We start from the raw sequence: 14,514 nt of genomic DNA on the forward strand, positions 1-14,514 counted from the left end.
TGTATGGCGGGAGCGGTTCTGACGGGTGAGTGGGGAGGTAGCGATCCCGGAGGCTATTGAGGAGATCTGCCATAGTCCCGGGGTGTTGTTGAATGATTCGGGTCATGTGGTTTTGTGATTCCGCCTTGCTGTTGGCCGGATTGATGAGGAAGCGAAGCAGTTTCCAGGTTTTGCGGGTGCTCAATGTACCCCTTAGCCCGTCGCAGAGCGTGAGCCAATTCTCTCGGCAGAGCATAGCTGCGTATTGCGCTGCGTCGGCCGTGAGCTGTGCGATCCGCTTCTTAAGCTTGCGGTTATGCTTTTGTTTCTTCCACCGTTTTAAGAGGCTGCGGCGGGCCTCCCACATGTGGAGAAGCCGAGCGTCGATGCACGGGGTGGTAGTTGTGGTTTGTAGTTGTTTGGTGTGTTCCTGCACGTCTTGGCGGAGTTGTGCGATCCAGTCTTGTATGGACAGTGGGGTGCGGGAAACTCCGGGTTGGTTTCGTTGTCCTCGGACCTCTCTCAGCTTGGCCCAATCCGTGAGGCGGGCGGTTCCTATTGTGGCCTGATAGTCTTCTCCGTATATGGTGGTGGCCAGGATGGCGTGATCACTGCCCAGGTACTCACCTAAGTGGGACCAGCGGGCACGGGGGACAAATTTGGTCAAGGTGAGGTCAGGGGTAGTGTCCCTGGTGACGCTGTTGCCTATTCTTGTGCTTTGCTGGGGGTCCGTTAGCAGGGTGACATCTTGATCAATAATAAATGCGTGCAGCGCTCTGCCCCTTGGGTTGGTGTAAGTATATCCCCAGACGGGGTGGGCTGCGTTGAAGTCGCCCACTACTAGCAGCGGATGGTTGGCCGCCATGTGGGCAGCTTGCTCTATTACTTGCTTCAGGGCGTGGGGAGAGCTCTTCGGTCTGCAGTAGATGTTGAGCAGAAAAAGGGTGCGTTTTCTCTTAACCGCTTTCGGAATTAGCTCGAGCAGTATTCCTAAGGGCTCCGACTGTTGAAGGGGGTGTTGAATAGCGACAAGTCGCTTGCTGATAAGGGTGTGAAGACTATTGCCTTTTTCTGTGCTGTATGTGATGAAGCCGGGAAGGCGGACCTGGGTGTTAGTCTCTTGAAGCGCGATAATTTCGGGTGGGGTAGATGATGCCGAAAGGTACTGGGTGAGTGAACCGTGCTTATTCTTGAATCCTCTACAGTTCCACTGCCAGACAGTGAGTTTCTGTTGGGTGTTCGGTTGCCTACTGCATCGTTGTGCTGCCATCCTGGGGGAAAAGAGGGGTGACTTGGTGAGGGTCAGCCATTTGGGAGGTTTGGTTGCTGTGCCACTGCTGAGGAGCCACGAGCGGAAGCATATGTTCCTCTAGCTTGACTATGCGTGCCGTCACTCTTGCATCGAATTGCAACATGCGGTCGGTCAAGTACTTTTCTAGAGTAGCCTGAATAGATTCGGTAGATCGTGTTATTAATTCTTCTATCTGCTGGAGGGTCGGTATGGAAGGTGTGGGTTGCGCGTTCTGGGGATGGTTGGGATGCTGCTCTTTCGGCTGGATTGGGGGTTTTTCAGCCCGTTTGCGTTTTTCGGGTGGGGAAGACTGGGTGCTGGCTTTTGCAATGCTGCGTGTGCTAAGGAACTCCTCCCGCATCGCAGATAATTCTGCTCTGAGAGATGCAAGTTCAGCTTTTAGAATAGCATTTTCCTCTAGTAGGCGGGCATTCTGCGCCTGCACCTGTGTTATTTCAGGGTGGTGAAGGGGGGGCTGAGCTTTGGGAGAGGCGACCTTTGCCCAGCTCACCTGAGATGGTGACGTAGTCGTCTGCGATGCTCCGATCCCCCTCGTGGTGCTTCGTGGCCTTGTTTTGGAGGCATGCTTGGATCGGGATCGGGAGCGACGTCCTGATTCCTTTCCGCTTTTGGTCGGTGCCTGGGAACTGTCTCGCCTGTTCCGGGATTGGGACCGGGAGTTTGGAGTCCTTTTGCGAGCATCCACGGACAGTGAGCGGGAACTCCTGGCGTTCGTGGGTGGGCCTCCTCCCTTTCTGCGGTTGATCGGTGGTAGGAACCTCTTGGGACATGGCTTACTTGCCGTTGTATGGGCGCCTCCGCAGAGAGTACACTGGGGGCGGCACTCGTGCTGGTCCGAAGTCAGTTGAACGCCGCAATTCTTGCACTTGGGCGTTGATGGGGGGTGCGGGCACACGTCTGCTCTGTGGCCGGTCTTGTGGCACACGTGACAGTGGGCGACCGTGCGTTTGTAGAGGTAGCACCTCGTCTCTACCCCACCGACGTAGACCATAAAGGGCACTTTCTTCCCCATAAATGTTATGACGATGGTTGTAGACTTTCCTAACCTGCGGCATGTGAGTGGTTCGAATCCTGGAGCTGAGATGGCTTTCATTATTTCGTCGGGCGTTGCTTCGAGGTGGATGTTATGGATCACGCCTTTGCAGGAATTATCCGGGGAGACCCCGTATGATGAAACTTCAAAGGTGCCATTTCCAATTGTGAGTTTTTCTATCTTGCTCAGTGCCGCGGCAGTGTCTGGGGAAGGGGTGCTCACGATGAGGATGTTCTGATTTTCGTCGATGCGGGCTCTGATTGTTGTGCCTTCGGGCTGGAGATTCGCCTCACGCAAGATGCAATCTGAGAGGGCCATGGGGCTCACCTTGCTTAGTGGCAGGCCGTTGCGAGGTCTGATGGCCAGCTTGTAATCGTCGGCGGGCAGCGGTGGCAGTTTCGGCTTTCGCGGTGAGCGGCTGGGGCGAAGATCCGATTTCGGAGGCGTCAAGGTCGTCGTCGGCGTGATCGCTTGTGATTTCATTCTGCGGCGCTGGGCCCGGCTTGTGACGGTGATCCAGTCCGTGGTGTCATTATTCCCGCCGGTAGTAATTCCATCTTCTTGCGAACCTCGCAAATCCATTTCTTCGTCGTCTGAGATGTCTGTAGACGACCGGTGAGCTTGGGCGGCGTCCGCTAGAGTCATGGCAGACGCCATCTCCTGCGACGAGGCAGCCGATGTCGCGGCTATGCCTCGCCGCTAGCTTGTTAGGGTTAGCGGGCCTCCGCCGCTTCGAAACTTGAACTGGCCGTAAAATGAAGAATGTTCTACGTACGGCTTCAAGCTTGATGTTGTCGTGCTCCTGGTGGCTTCATGAACTCGATGCGAGTGTTGAATCCAGTCGGAACAGGAAATTTCCGCTAAAATTCGCCTTTGTTTGGAGAGCCAGTGTAGGGTCTGTCAGAACAGCTCGCCTCCAGGTGGCACCCCCATGCAACGGGAGACAAAGCAGACAAAGCATTCGCAAACGCCTACATGTAAGGGCTGTAGTACGCCGTCCGATGGCTCTATTGTAGGGCCGAGGATTGCCACTTCGGATGCGGGGCGTCATAAGCGGATGGTGAGGTGCCGTTTGTTGGTTTTTTTATCTGCCGCCTACTTGAACTCATTTTAACCATTTTTAGCTAAGCCTTGAAGTGGTGTCTCACGGCCTTTTAATATTACAGTGGCAAGCGCTCGTATCTTTGTTGTGACCAAATAATCCTCAAACCAAAGTTTGTACAAAAAAAAAAAAAAAAAAAACTTTGCACGCTTGCAGCGCCGTCTTGCGCGCAACACTCTCTAACGCACTCCAACAAAGGGTGGGTGCTAGGCTAGGTACTAGGTTGTTTTCGAAACTACGGCGTTGTTCGCCTGTGCATTGCGTCGGAGTTCCCGCTGTCGTCAGCGTAGTCAGCGCGGACAAAGGCGTGGAAGTGTAGCTCACGCTGTTGGGCAAGTGCGCGCGGGCAAAACGTGGTGTGCCTGTCTAGACGCCCGCGGATCGCCTAGGAAAGCCTAGGGTTGTGTGCCGGCGTTCGCGGGTCGTCGTGTCTGCGGCCTCGAGGTCGACCCCCAACCTGGTGTGTGTGCAGTGCTTGTAGCGGGACATGACGGGCTCAGTGTCTTCCGGGAGCTGTGTTCCCCTGTGGCGCCCGTGAGGGACGCGCACCTGCAACCCGCGGTCGGCTCCCATTGCCTTCGCAGCCTCGTCCGCCGAGGGCCTGTTCGAGGTGATCCATGGCACCCACGGTCACGAAACTTGCTGCAGTTATGTTATGGAGTCTAGAACATCGTTCATCGCTTATGTCAGCAAATCGTATTAGCTGCTGAGATGACTCTAACATTACGCCGAGTTTCATTCATGTTTTATCATTGCGTAGCTTACAGTAAAGCTGTAAATATTGTGGAATCGCCCGTGTCCTATCAATACAATGTGGGCTTCTACGAGAGAAAAATGGACAGCCCCGGGATCCGGACAGTTTATCGAACGCCGTTTTATCGAACGCCATTTTATCGAAGCCGTTTTATCGAACGCTGTTATATCGAACGCCGTTTTATCGAAGCCGTTTTATCGAAAGTGTTTTTTTTTTCGGCCTTTTCTTGTAACAAAATTTGCAGTAAGCTTTTCAGTTTCCTCCTCGCTGTGTAATTTGCCAATCTTGTCTCCGAAGCGAGCCTATTTAATACCCCTGTCAAACGTGCCTATTTAAGTGCACTTCCGCCGAGTGCACTCGGGCTTCCCAAGTGACACTTAGGCTGCGCGCTGCTAAACGACGAAATAAAGTGCCCTTGGCCGTGATGTCATTGACGATAGCCGGCGTAAATATTACGCAGAATTACTTGAAATTCCCCCTCTTTATCACGTGAGGAATAATGTAAACATTTCGTTGTGTTTGCACTGTTTAAAATTGCAATCGGCGCCTCGCACAAGACCACAAAAACAGAGTCGGGACGGCGACTGAACACCGGCGCTGATACCTTCACTGTTATTCACTGCGCAGTGAATGACAGGAGCATTATTGTTTGGGGGAAATTATCTGAAAGCGTTGAATACAACAGAAATAGGCTGAAGCAGGAACACAATCACAGGGCCACAAGAAACCACCTACGAGAACGCCGCAGAGAACGGCTGCCATGGAGCAAAACACCCACCAGGCGGCGCTGGAACGTTGTTGAGAGAGGTTATTTTCTTATTTTTCGTCGCTGCTTCAATTTTTGTAAAAGTAAATAAGCGATATATCTATAATTAACTTTTAACGTTACTTATTATCATCTAAACGCTCGCGGTTTTAGGTTAATTTTTCTGATTTTCGGACTTCTGTTCACGAGATTACTCACTCGGCGAGTTGGCCACGGTAAAGTGTGTTTGGGGACCACACTCAGGTTAAAGTGCGTTCCTTGTAAAGTGTCATTCGCGTTTGCCGTTTAGCTGGTCCCGAATGACATTTTAGCCGAGTGCACTCCGTGTAAGTGCACTTAAATAGGCACGTTTGACAGGGGTATAATACCCCTGTCAAACGTGCCTATTTAAGTGCACTTCCGCCGAGTGCACTCGGGCTTCCCAAGTGACACTTAGGCTGCGCGCTGCTAAACGACGAAATAAAGTGCCCTTGGCCGTGATGTCAGTGACGATAGCCGGCGTAAATATTACGCAAAATTACTTGAAATCCCCCCTCTTTATCACGTGAGGAATATTGTAAACAATTTGTTGTGTTTGAATTGTTTAAAATCGCAATCGGCGCATCGCACAAGACCACAAAAACAGAGTCGGGACGGCGACTGAACACCGGCGCTTTTATCTTCACTGTTATTCACTGCGCAGTGAATGACAGCTGCGTTCGGGGGAAATTATCTGAAAGCGTTGAATACAACGGAAATAGGCTGAAACACGAACACAATCACAGGGCCACAAGAAACCACCTACGAGAACGCCGCAGAGAACGGCTGCCATGGAGCAAAACACCCACCAGGCGGCGCTGGCACGTTGTTGAGAGAGAGGTTATTTTCTTATTTTTCGTCGCTGCTTCAATTTTTGTAAAGGTAAATAAGCAATATATCTATAATTAACTTTTAACGTTACTTATTATCATCTAAACGCTCGCGGTTTTACGTTAATTTTTCCGATTTTCGGACTTCTGTTCACGAGATTACTCACTCGGCGAGCTGGCCCCGGTAAAGTGTGTTTGGGGACCACACTCAGCTTAAAGTGCGTTCCTTGTAAAGTGTCATTCGCGTTTGCCGTTTAGCTGCTCCCGAATGACATTTTATCCAAGTGCACTCCGTGTAAGTGCACTTAAATAGGCACGTTTGACAGGGGTATAACAGAATTTGTAGTCTTTGTACTAGTTGGCTTTTGTTTCCAGCGAGCTTTCTTTTTGTTTTTGTGATGCGCGAAATTTATCTCCACAACATTTTTGTTCTGTTCATTGCTCAGGTGGTACTGCCCTAACGAATATCTGTCTATAGACCAAACTCTGACCCGAAGCATATCGCACCATTGTGGCGTATAGACTAGAATACCTTAATATCGTACTTTCTTGTATAGACCGCTTTCGTGTCGACACACAATCTAATTATTTCGCCGCGTATGTTCTATTTCAGTAAGGCACTACTTGGCGCTTGTGAGTCCAATGCCAAAAACCTAACTGGAACGCCAGCAAAAGTCTTCACCGATTTCTGCCTTCTTAATTCTTAATGGGCCCTGAGTTCAGTTGCTAAGAGGTTACCAAGCCTTGTCCTACTGTTCTCGATGCCTTGCTTAGAACTAACGAGAAAAAAGTTAGTTACAAAATTAGTCACCATACTACAGGTTGGTTCTTTTTCGTCTCTCCCCTCCTCATTGCACCCCAGCATGTCTGGGGTTTTTAGCCCATTCTCTTTTACCTTTTTATCACAAGGCAAAAAAAAAACATTAAGATCAAAATAGTAAACACCAAAAAGAGAGAAATCGTGAAGGCCTACTCAACAGATCGCTGTCAGCCGATTACCTGGAAATAAAAAAGTAAAGTTGAAACAAATTGACAACGAGCAAAGAAAAGAAGCATACAAAAACCAACAAAATGCCCTGTTTGGTCCGGCGTGTTCCTTCAAGGCCTACAAGGAAACGTAAGGTTGGTGAATCGAAGGAGGGTCATAAGAGCGCCGACGCATAAGTGGAAAATTATACGAAACCCTGTATTTTTTTTTATTTGAGCATGATCAACAGATGCTTAGACGACCTGTCCTACTTAACGAGTTCGCCCACAACGAGTTGGCCGTGACGGGTTCACTTGTGACGAGTTCTCTTAGACTCTGTTGGGGCCTCACTTAATTTCACTGTCGGAATCCCCCATCCTCCCACTGTTCCATTTATATAGCAGTAATCTTTCTGAAGTTCTTGGCACGATATTTCTCCAGACACCAACAATGTGACCACATGGTCCGAGTAGGAGTCGTGTGCAAACCACGTGAAAAATTCGGAAGGACAATACTGGATCGCATAATGATGGCGCCGGGGCATTTGGCCACACCAACCTAAATACGCCGATACTGTTTATGTAAGGAATATTGCGCAAGGGGTTACTATAATAGTTACTACTATAGTTGCAAATTCTGTAATATAAACAAGGGGGACATACATGCTTGAGTGCAATCAAGGAAGACACAAATTAAAAAAAAAAACATTCGAATAAAAAAAAGGTGATCAAAAACACGGGAAAGACACGTCAACATACATAGGCAGGTTTCTGTATGCAATGCACCGCAGAGACAATGTAGAATGAAGCTAACTGCAGGTCAGGTTAACGCGATGGCCAGTTAAACAAAATAAACCCCGAAAATTACAATCAAAGCCGCAAAACCACACTTTCGATAAAACGGACGTAGGTGGTTCGATATAACGGCGTTCGATAAAACGGGCATTTTTTCGATAAAACGGCGTTCGATAAACTGTCTGGGAACCGACAGCCCCACGTTTGTCCGTTGACATAAAACTTTAGTCCTTGTAGGTTTCAATTAGTTGGGGAAGTGTGCTCAGTGGCAACTTAGATTGATTGATTGATTCAAGCCTTTATCAAAGGAAAGGGGAGGCCCGGAGGCCGTGCATGGGGGAATGGGAACTGAAGGGAAGAAAAAAACAATTTGTTTTGTCGGCTCCTAGGACTCAAGGCTGGTCAACACAAGTTGTCGCTGAAGCTTTGTTGCTTGTCGTTTTTCGCGGATAGGAAGAGGGGATTTTTTTGCAGAATGCTTTTTTTACGTGTGGTTACTGTGAGGCCAAATGGAGGCTCACCAAGTGAAGGTAAATGAGTGTGTCATGCCGTGACGACGTATTTTGAATCAAAGCATAGTACGACTGTCGCAAAGGTGCCGCGATGACTCCTTACGGAAAGTAACGTAAGCGCCAAGAAATGGAAAGGGCACTTGGCAGGCACGGAAGATATAAAGGAGGCCATGCTAGCACATGCAGACACCACGCTGCTATGCTAATAATAAAAGGCGCCACATGGTAGCTAAGAAAAAATTATGAATGACGAGTGCAGCTTCTATGATGTTTGACGGCATTCTGCTGTAACGTTGCCTCGAAAAAAGGCAGAAAAATAGCATTTACTAGACGATAAGCACAACTTTTAGATGAAAAAGACAGGTCGAGAGTGGAACCATGCAAAGTGGTCGGCTAACATGTCAACCTTCTCTTTGCTGTCCTCCTTCTTCCCACATACCTCAGCTGGGTAAATGATGGTGTGCTACAGTGGAAGTTGGAAAATGCCTGTGGTATTATGAAGTGGCAAGGCTTTGAAGTTAGCCTAATTACTGTCGCTCCTCCAAGTTGCCCAAGACAACGAGGATCGGCCACGAGCCATTTTAAAACTGTGTAGATAAGTGTTTTAATATGTTTATTTCGGCTCTCGCCAAAATTACCGTATTTTTAACTAAAAAATTACTGCTGGTATTATCAGTTATGTGTTTAAGCTGTCCCTGTAATATGCCTTATTTTCTTTCTGCTAAACAATGTTAATAAGTGTGAAGTACGCGACGAGATTTATTAGGAAATGTATTGCCTATATAAACATCCTGTTCCACAAATTTTTCAACTTTTGGCCAGGCAGCAGAGTCAACCGTTATGAAGGTAGACAGATATACACAGACCAAAGCTTCTGCATTTAGGAAGCCCAAGAAACACAATTGGTTATAAAAACTGTCAAATGTCAGACTATCACCACCTGCAAATGACAGATTGCTCAACAAAATTACACATCATGTATGGTCACGAGAGATTTTTTTATTGCGCAAAAATTTTTTTTTTTGAGAGTGCATCAGCAAAATCGATTTCCGATGTGAAAAGTCTGCACCCCTGCACAACCGTGCAACTACACAATGGTAGTTGTTGAATTGAAGACATTTACCAACACAACACGTTAACTGTAGATGATTCATTGCTTTACGATTGATAGGGAACCGTTCAAATAGAAAAAAATTAGAACGTGTGACAAGAGCGAAGAAGGGCTATGAGGGCGAGAGCTACGCCAGCACCATGGCCACCTTTATACTGTCTGTACCTGCCAAACCACCGGGGGAACAGTATGGGCGCAGTATCGAGAGAGTCGGTCGCCGCCGCTTTCACTTGGTGGACCACTAACGTAGCGAACCGACGGTAAAGCCACGAAATGGGCTGGCGGCCGCACCATAGCTGCATACTGCTGTGAGCCACTGTTCTTTGCTATGTAGCAGTTATCAAAGCTAAACAAAGCAGTCTGGCGTGGTCAATTGGATGCTAGATTCGATACACCAGGAATAAACCACCACAAAGGTTCTCCGTAGCATCAACGTTGATCTTATGATTATCGCTCACCAAGCGGTTTGGATGTTCTATAATTCAACTCTTACCAGAACATCACTAGTTTTTTTTGTGCGTGTGGTGAGGGATTGTTCAGCTTTTCTTTATCACAGTAAAAAAAGAATACCAGATCTTACCTTTTAACCTACAAGTGGCGTTCAACTCTGTATCAGGGTAGCACTGAAAATTCTTTACCTAACGCTTAATTACACTTAACTTTACTTAACGCTTAATTTACTTAATTTACCTAATGCTTAATTTTTACCTAACGCCTAATTAATGCAGCCGTTTTGTTTACTAATGCTTTGAATTAATGCAGCCGTCTGTACATAACATCAAGGTAGGACATCAAATGGCCAGAAGTTTTTTGAAGTGTGTTTTTTTTTATCGCGCTGTCTGACTTTGTTCAGATTGGACAGTGATGACAAGATATACATTTCGCAGTATTTCAAAACTGGCTTGTAAACATTCTGAGCAGTCAGTAAAGTAAAATGTTTTTAATTCTAGGGTTTTAATACTACAGTTTAGCAATTGAAATTAACTGCTTACAAAGAATCAACCATAACTTGAGAAATATGGCAAGTTTACATTAACTTATCCACCAATACCTGTTGACACAGCAGCTGATATGCAACTTTGCCAGTCTCATGTGGTTGTTCGGCCTATCCTGCAAGTTGGTGTGCTGCCGCCGAATGACACTGATGCTCTCTCAGCATGTTATTTTGGGTCCATGTGGTTAGGTCTTTAGACGTGCTAGTGAGTTCGGTGGAAACTTGTCTGTTAAATAGAATTGAAGCGTGCTGTGAATAAATGCTCAATTTCAATTTTTGGAACTGCAAACAAAAAATGGACTGGGGAAGGGAAGCACACAACCCATATCTCGTCCTAATATATATTTATGCTTTTGTGAATGCAATTTCAATGGATTTGTGTGGTACCTATAATTTTATGTTTAATGTGAAATGTTATAAACTTTTCTTATTTACCGTATTTTCCGGTGTATAAGTCGCGGTTTTTTTCTGAAATTTTTGTTGGTGCGTCTTATCCACCGGTGCGACTTATGTATGGAATAAATCTGAATCGCAGTGGCCGCGCGTGGCCAGCGGATGTTGAGACACAGCTCTAGGGTGTAAATCAATCCCACGTCCACAGGTACGGCATTTCTCATAGCCCATATGTTGCTTCGGGACATTACACCAAAGAATTTGCAGCTTTTTCTAGTCAAAAAGAATGATAATGGCCTGCGACAACCACGCGCCACTTTAGGCCATGCGCAGTAACTACAGTTCAGAATAAATTCAAAGTAACATCAAACTGGGTTGCAAAAACAAAATGCAGCTCATGAATTATTACAGACAGTTACTCTGAAGGAGGTAAATGTGCTGCTAATTTTTCAAATGACAGCTTGATTTTTGATTTTTGAGCCACTTCCCGTCGTGTCAGTTCCGCCCACCATGACACCTTTATTGCGCTGATTTACGACAGCACACAAGAGACGTGCGACATTTGGAGAGGTGGCCAAATGGGTCTCCGACTCTTGGGACTCCATTTCTACAAAAACAGTTGTAGCCGGGTTGATAAAGGCCAGGGTAATCCGGTCCGCGATTGGTAGCGATGTTGGCAAAGAAGACATCAGAGAGTGGGAGGATGACAGTGATGCACCAGTGGAACTCCCACTGAAGATACTGAAATATTTGTTAGCGAGTCTGAGGAAAAAAACTTCGATGGTTTTGCATAAACGCCGTCCGTAAGTACATGCCATCTCAGTGTATCCATAAACCATTTTTGAGAAGTAAGTTATGTCCAGACTTTAGATGTTATATGCCCATGTCTAGCCTTGCTTACAGGGGGATGCGTTAATAGGCGGCGGCCGCCCCAACCATGTATTTTCGCCGCACTTTCTAACGATCTCATTCACTATGAGTTTACCTAATTAACAAGTGCGTCTTATATACCGGTGCGTCTTAAACAATGGTGCGACTTATATACGTTTTTTTTTAACTCATTTTGAGGGGGGTGCGACTTATACAAAGGTGCGACTTATAGACCGGAAAATATGGTAATTGATCTTTTGAGTGATCAGCATTATTAACTGACAGGCATGCTTCATGTGTGCGTACACATCACCACACATACAGTACACAGCAGAGAGGAGAGATAGCCGAAACGAGCAGAATGCAGCACCAGGATCATTTCTGCCAGTGAGGACGTGCCCTCGTTTTTCCCGCTGGACTAGTAGGCAACAGGCTATTGGCATAGTACACAAGCAAGGCCATTTAACCAGTTACCTTCTGGTTGTTGGTTGAGAGGACATTGCAAACGCTGTTCTCTACTCGGGTGTAAACTGGCAATTGTCTAATTAGTGGTGCACTTAGCATGTGGTGTGGTGTTAATTTTAACCAGTGGTGTGTTTTGCTTCCAGAGGACACTGGAACCTGCAGAAAGCATTCAACGTGTATAAGCATCGATGCCAGCGAGCAGCGTCATGGCTACGTCTATGGATGGATCCTGCAGGAGGGATGCATCCAGCAGCCAATACACACAGGCGACCATTTCCACGGGGGCCATGGGTATAGTACCTGTTGTGTCTAACATCCAGGTTGTCACGTGATGACTGAATTTTTTTCAGGTACGCAGTGCTGCTTGAAGTTTCACAAGGGTGCAAGTTCCCAAACGGAAGACGAATTTTCAGGTTAGCCTTCAGGTCATCTTTTAGAGTGAAAAACGTACTATGCGACATCTTTCAAGGCCATTCATTGCATCACAACAGCCTCAAGATGGTGGCGTGCAAGCTGCACTTATCATTTCGCTTGCTCACAGCCTCATCATTGGGATCCGATGAGATTAGGCAAGGGTGAAATGGCTGCTTCTACTTCCCTTTATCGCTAAGTGGTGACTGGGCTGTTTGTGCAATGGTTTGCCACAAGTAACCTGTGTGACTAGGCGAGGTTTAATGCCTGCTGTAAATATTGGGCCGATAGAGTTTACAAAAATGAAGACTAAAACAAGCGATTCCCACACACAAAAGTGCTGCTTGCCAGTGCTTCGTTCCACAGTATTGCCACTGGTGGCATGCCAACTGGGGCCTCCACGTGCCAACTGGGATGCATAGGCCCTTCGTTCAAGTGAAAAGATAAATCCAATCATCCAGCACAGATAGCTGGATGACAGGCTGCGAAATCTCTAGCAAAAATTTATGTAACTTTATCTTTTCATAACTAGGTTTAGAAGTGTTATATCGTAGCTATTTCTTAAGAATAGAGGCATTTTGCATTTCGTACAATTTTTTCAGTTTTTTAGACATTATGTATGGTGATAATCTGAAGCTGCATCAGTTTCTTGTGTTTGTGAAATCTAGAGTAATCCAAGCCTGCTGCTTCTAGTATGTGACATAAAAAGGAGATCTGTCGCAAAACTAGCTCAACAATGTAGTGGCTAAGCTGGTGTTCAAAGAGTTGCATTTATGATTTATGTTGAAAGAAGACAGTGCTGGTGTTTCTAACGATCCACTAAATAATTTCTAATGTTCTATATTTGGCTGTAGGTGTCCATGATGCCATCTTATAGCCTAGCAGCATTTTCCCATTTGCAAGTTCAGCATTTTCCCAGCATTTCCCATTTTCTTTCTGCAAGCCTGCTGAACTTTACCTTTTGTATTTTGTGCCTGTGTCATGTAAGGCATCTTCACCTCTACCACGTCTCAGTCGCGGGTGCATTGTGCTGCTTTTTGCCCTGGCAGCCATTGTTTAGATTGTGGGAAAAAATGAAACACCTTTTTGTTGCGATTTCCATGGGCTATAAATATCCTCAGGTGTCCAAGAATAATCGCGAATGCTCTGCTATGCTGTACTTTATAATAAAGTCCAGGGGTAGCTTACACACGTGATACCTTCAAAATACAGAAAAAATCTGTTTCTTGGCTACCATTTTATATTTGAATTGAATTGAAACAAGGTTTATTAGATCCTGAAGAATGTCATACAACACAATATACAGAATATATATTTATGACCTCAATCGTAAAGAAAGCATTATTAAAATATTCACTTGATTTTCAAATTTCCAAAGTAGAATTGTTGGATAATAAGAGATGAAGAACTATTTTAGTATGTATACTGACTCAAAAATTGCCCATAGCCTGGAAAAATGCCAACGTAATTTTGATTCACAAGAAGGGAGATAACAAAGACCTTAAGAATTAGACATATCAGCCTACTAACAGGTGTATACGAATTGCTTACCAATGTATTAGGTAATTGCCTAAGTGACAGCCTAGATTCCCTACAGCTGAGAAAGCAGACTGTGTTTAAAAAAGGATACTCAACAATGTATCACATTTATTAGTCAATAAAGCAATCGAAAAATCTGTAAAAAAAACTTTTTTACATGGCAGTTTGTTTTATAAAGAACTTGATTCAGTAAACGCCACAGCAGTGGGCAAAGTTTAAATGACCAAAAGATAGAAAAGACCTATGTAAGACTCCTTAATGACATATGAAGGACTTACAAGCAAGATAATCCGTAACAAGCAAAGCAAAAAGTTCCGATCCAAAAGGGAGTGCGACTGGGAGAGTACCATCTCACCAAAATTGTTCACAGCATATTTGGAGGGGGTAATCACGCACCTTGACGGATAAAATGCACGGTTTCGAGTAAACAGGGAATACTTGAACCATTAAGCTTTGTGGATGATGGAGTCTTGTTTCGTGAATCTGCAGAACTGCAAAAAATGTTTGAAGCATTACAATCAAAGTTTTGCCGTGAGGGTAAAAGTAAATATGAATAAATCTAAAGTAAGGATAAATGAACATGTTGAATTCCTTCTCTTTAGCATAGGAAACGAAATGCTGGAAGAACATAATAACTATCTTGGCCAAATGGTCAATGCTGATC

General features: G+C 45.8%; 4 protein-coding genes across 9 annotated transcripts in view; 1 reads left to right on the forward strand and 3 right to left on the reverse strand.

Annotated features, from left to right (window-relative positions):
- The window catches only part of LOC144158238 (uncharacterized), a 29,209-nt gene extending 25,754 nt beyond the window's left edge, over positions 1 to 3,455 (reverse strand). The window contains exon 1 of one of the 2 annotated variants that reach the window (XM_077688968.1): positions 3,300 to 3,455. In XM_077688968.1, coding sequence (XP_077545094.1) covers positions 3,300 to 3,375 — 76 coding nt within the window. In that variant the 5' untranslated portion in view covers positions 3,376 to 3,455. The remainder of the gene's footprint in view (positions 1 to 3,299) is intronic. The other variant, XM_077688966.1, reaches the window with a different exon arrangement.
- Positions 1 to 14,514, reverse strand: part of LOC144158244 (uncharacterized) — a gene marked incomplete in the record, with an annotated part of 583,448 nt that overhangs the window by 190,041 nt on the left and 378,893 nt on the right.
- The window catches only part of LOC144158241 (uncharacterized), a 200,119-nt gene that overhangs the window by 167,241 nt on the left and 18,364 nt on the right, over positions 1 to 14,514 (forward strand). For 2 of the 5 annotated variants that reach the window (XM_077688976.1, XM_077688980.1), the window contains exons 1-3: positions 3,719 to 4,036; positions 12,044 to 12,191; positions 12,251 to 12,313. In XM_077688976.1, the coding sequence (XP_077545102.1) occupies positions 12,089 to 12,191; positions 12,251 to 12,313 (166 nt within the window). In that variant the 5' untranslated portion in view covers positions 3,719 to 4,036; positions 12,044 to 12,088. Of the gene's footprint in view, positions 1 to 3,718; positions 4,037 to 12,043; positions 12,192 to 12,250; positions 12,314 to 14,514 lie in introns of those variants that run through there. The other 3 variants (XM_077688977.1, XM_077688978.1, XM_077688979.1) reach the window with 3 other exon arrangements.
- LOC144158240 (uncharacterized) overlaps positions 1 to 14,514 on the reverse strand; it is a 185,152-nt gene that overhangs the window by 114,483 nt on the left and 56,155 nt on the right. The window lies entirely within an intron of this gene.

The sequence above is a fragment of the Haemaphysalis longicornis genome, unplaced genomic scaffold (genome assembly GCF_048455015.1).
Source record: "Haemaphysalis longicornis isolate Haplotype H1 unplaced genomic scaffold, Haemaphysalis longicornis Haplotype H1 scaffold_10, whole genome shotgun sequence".
NCBI classification, from domain to species: domain Eukaryota; kingdom Metazoa; phylum Arthropoda; class Arachnida; order Ixodida; family Ixodidae; genus Haemaphysalis; species Haemaphysalis longicornis.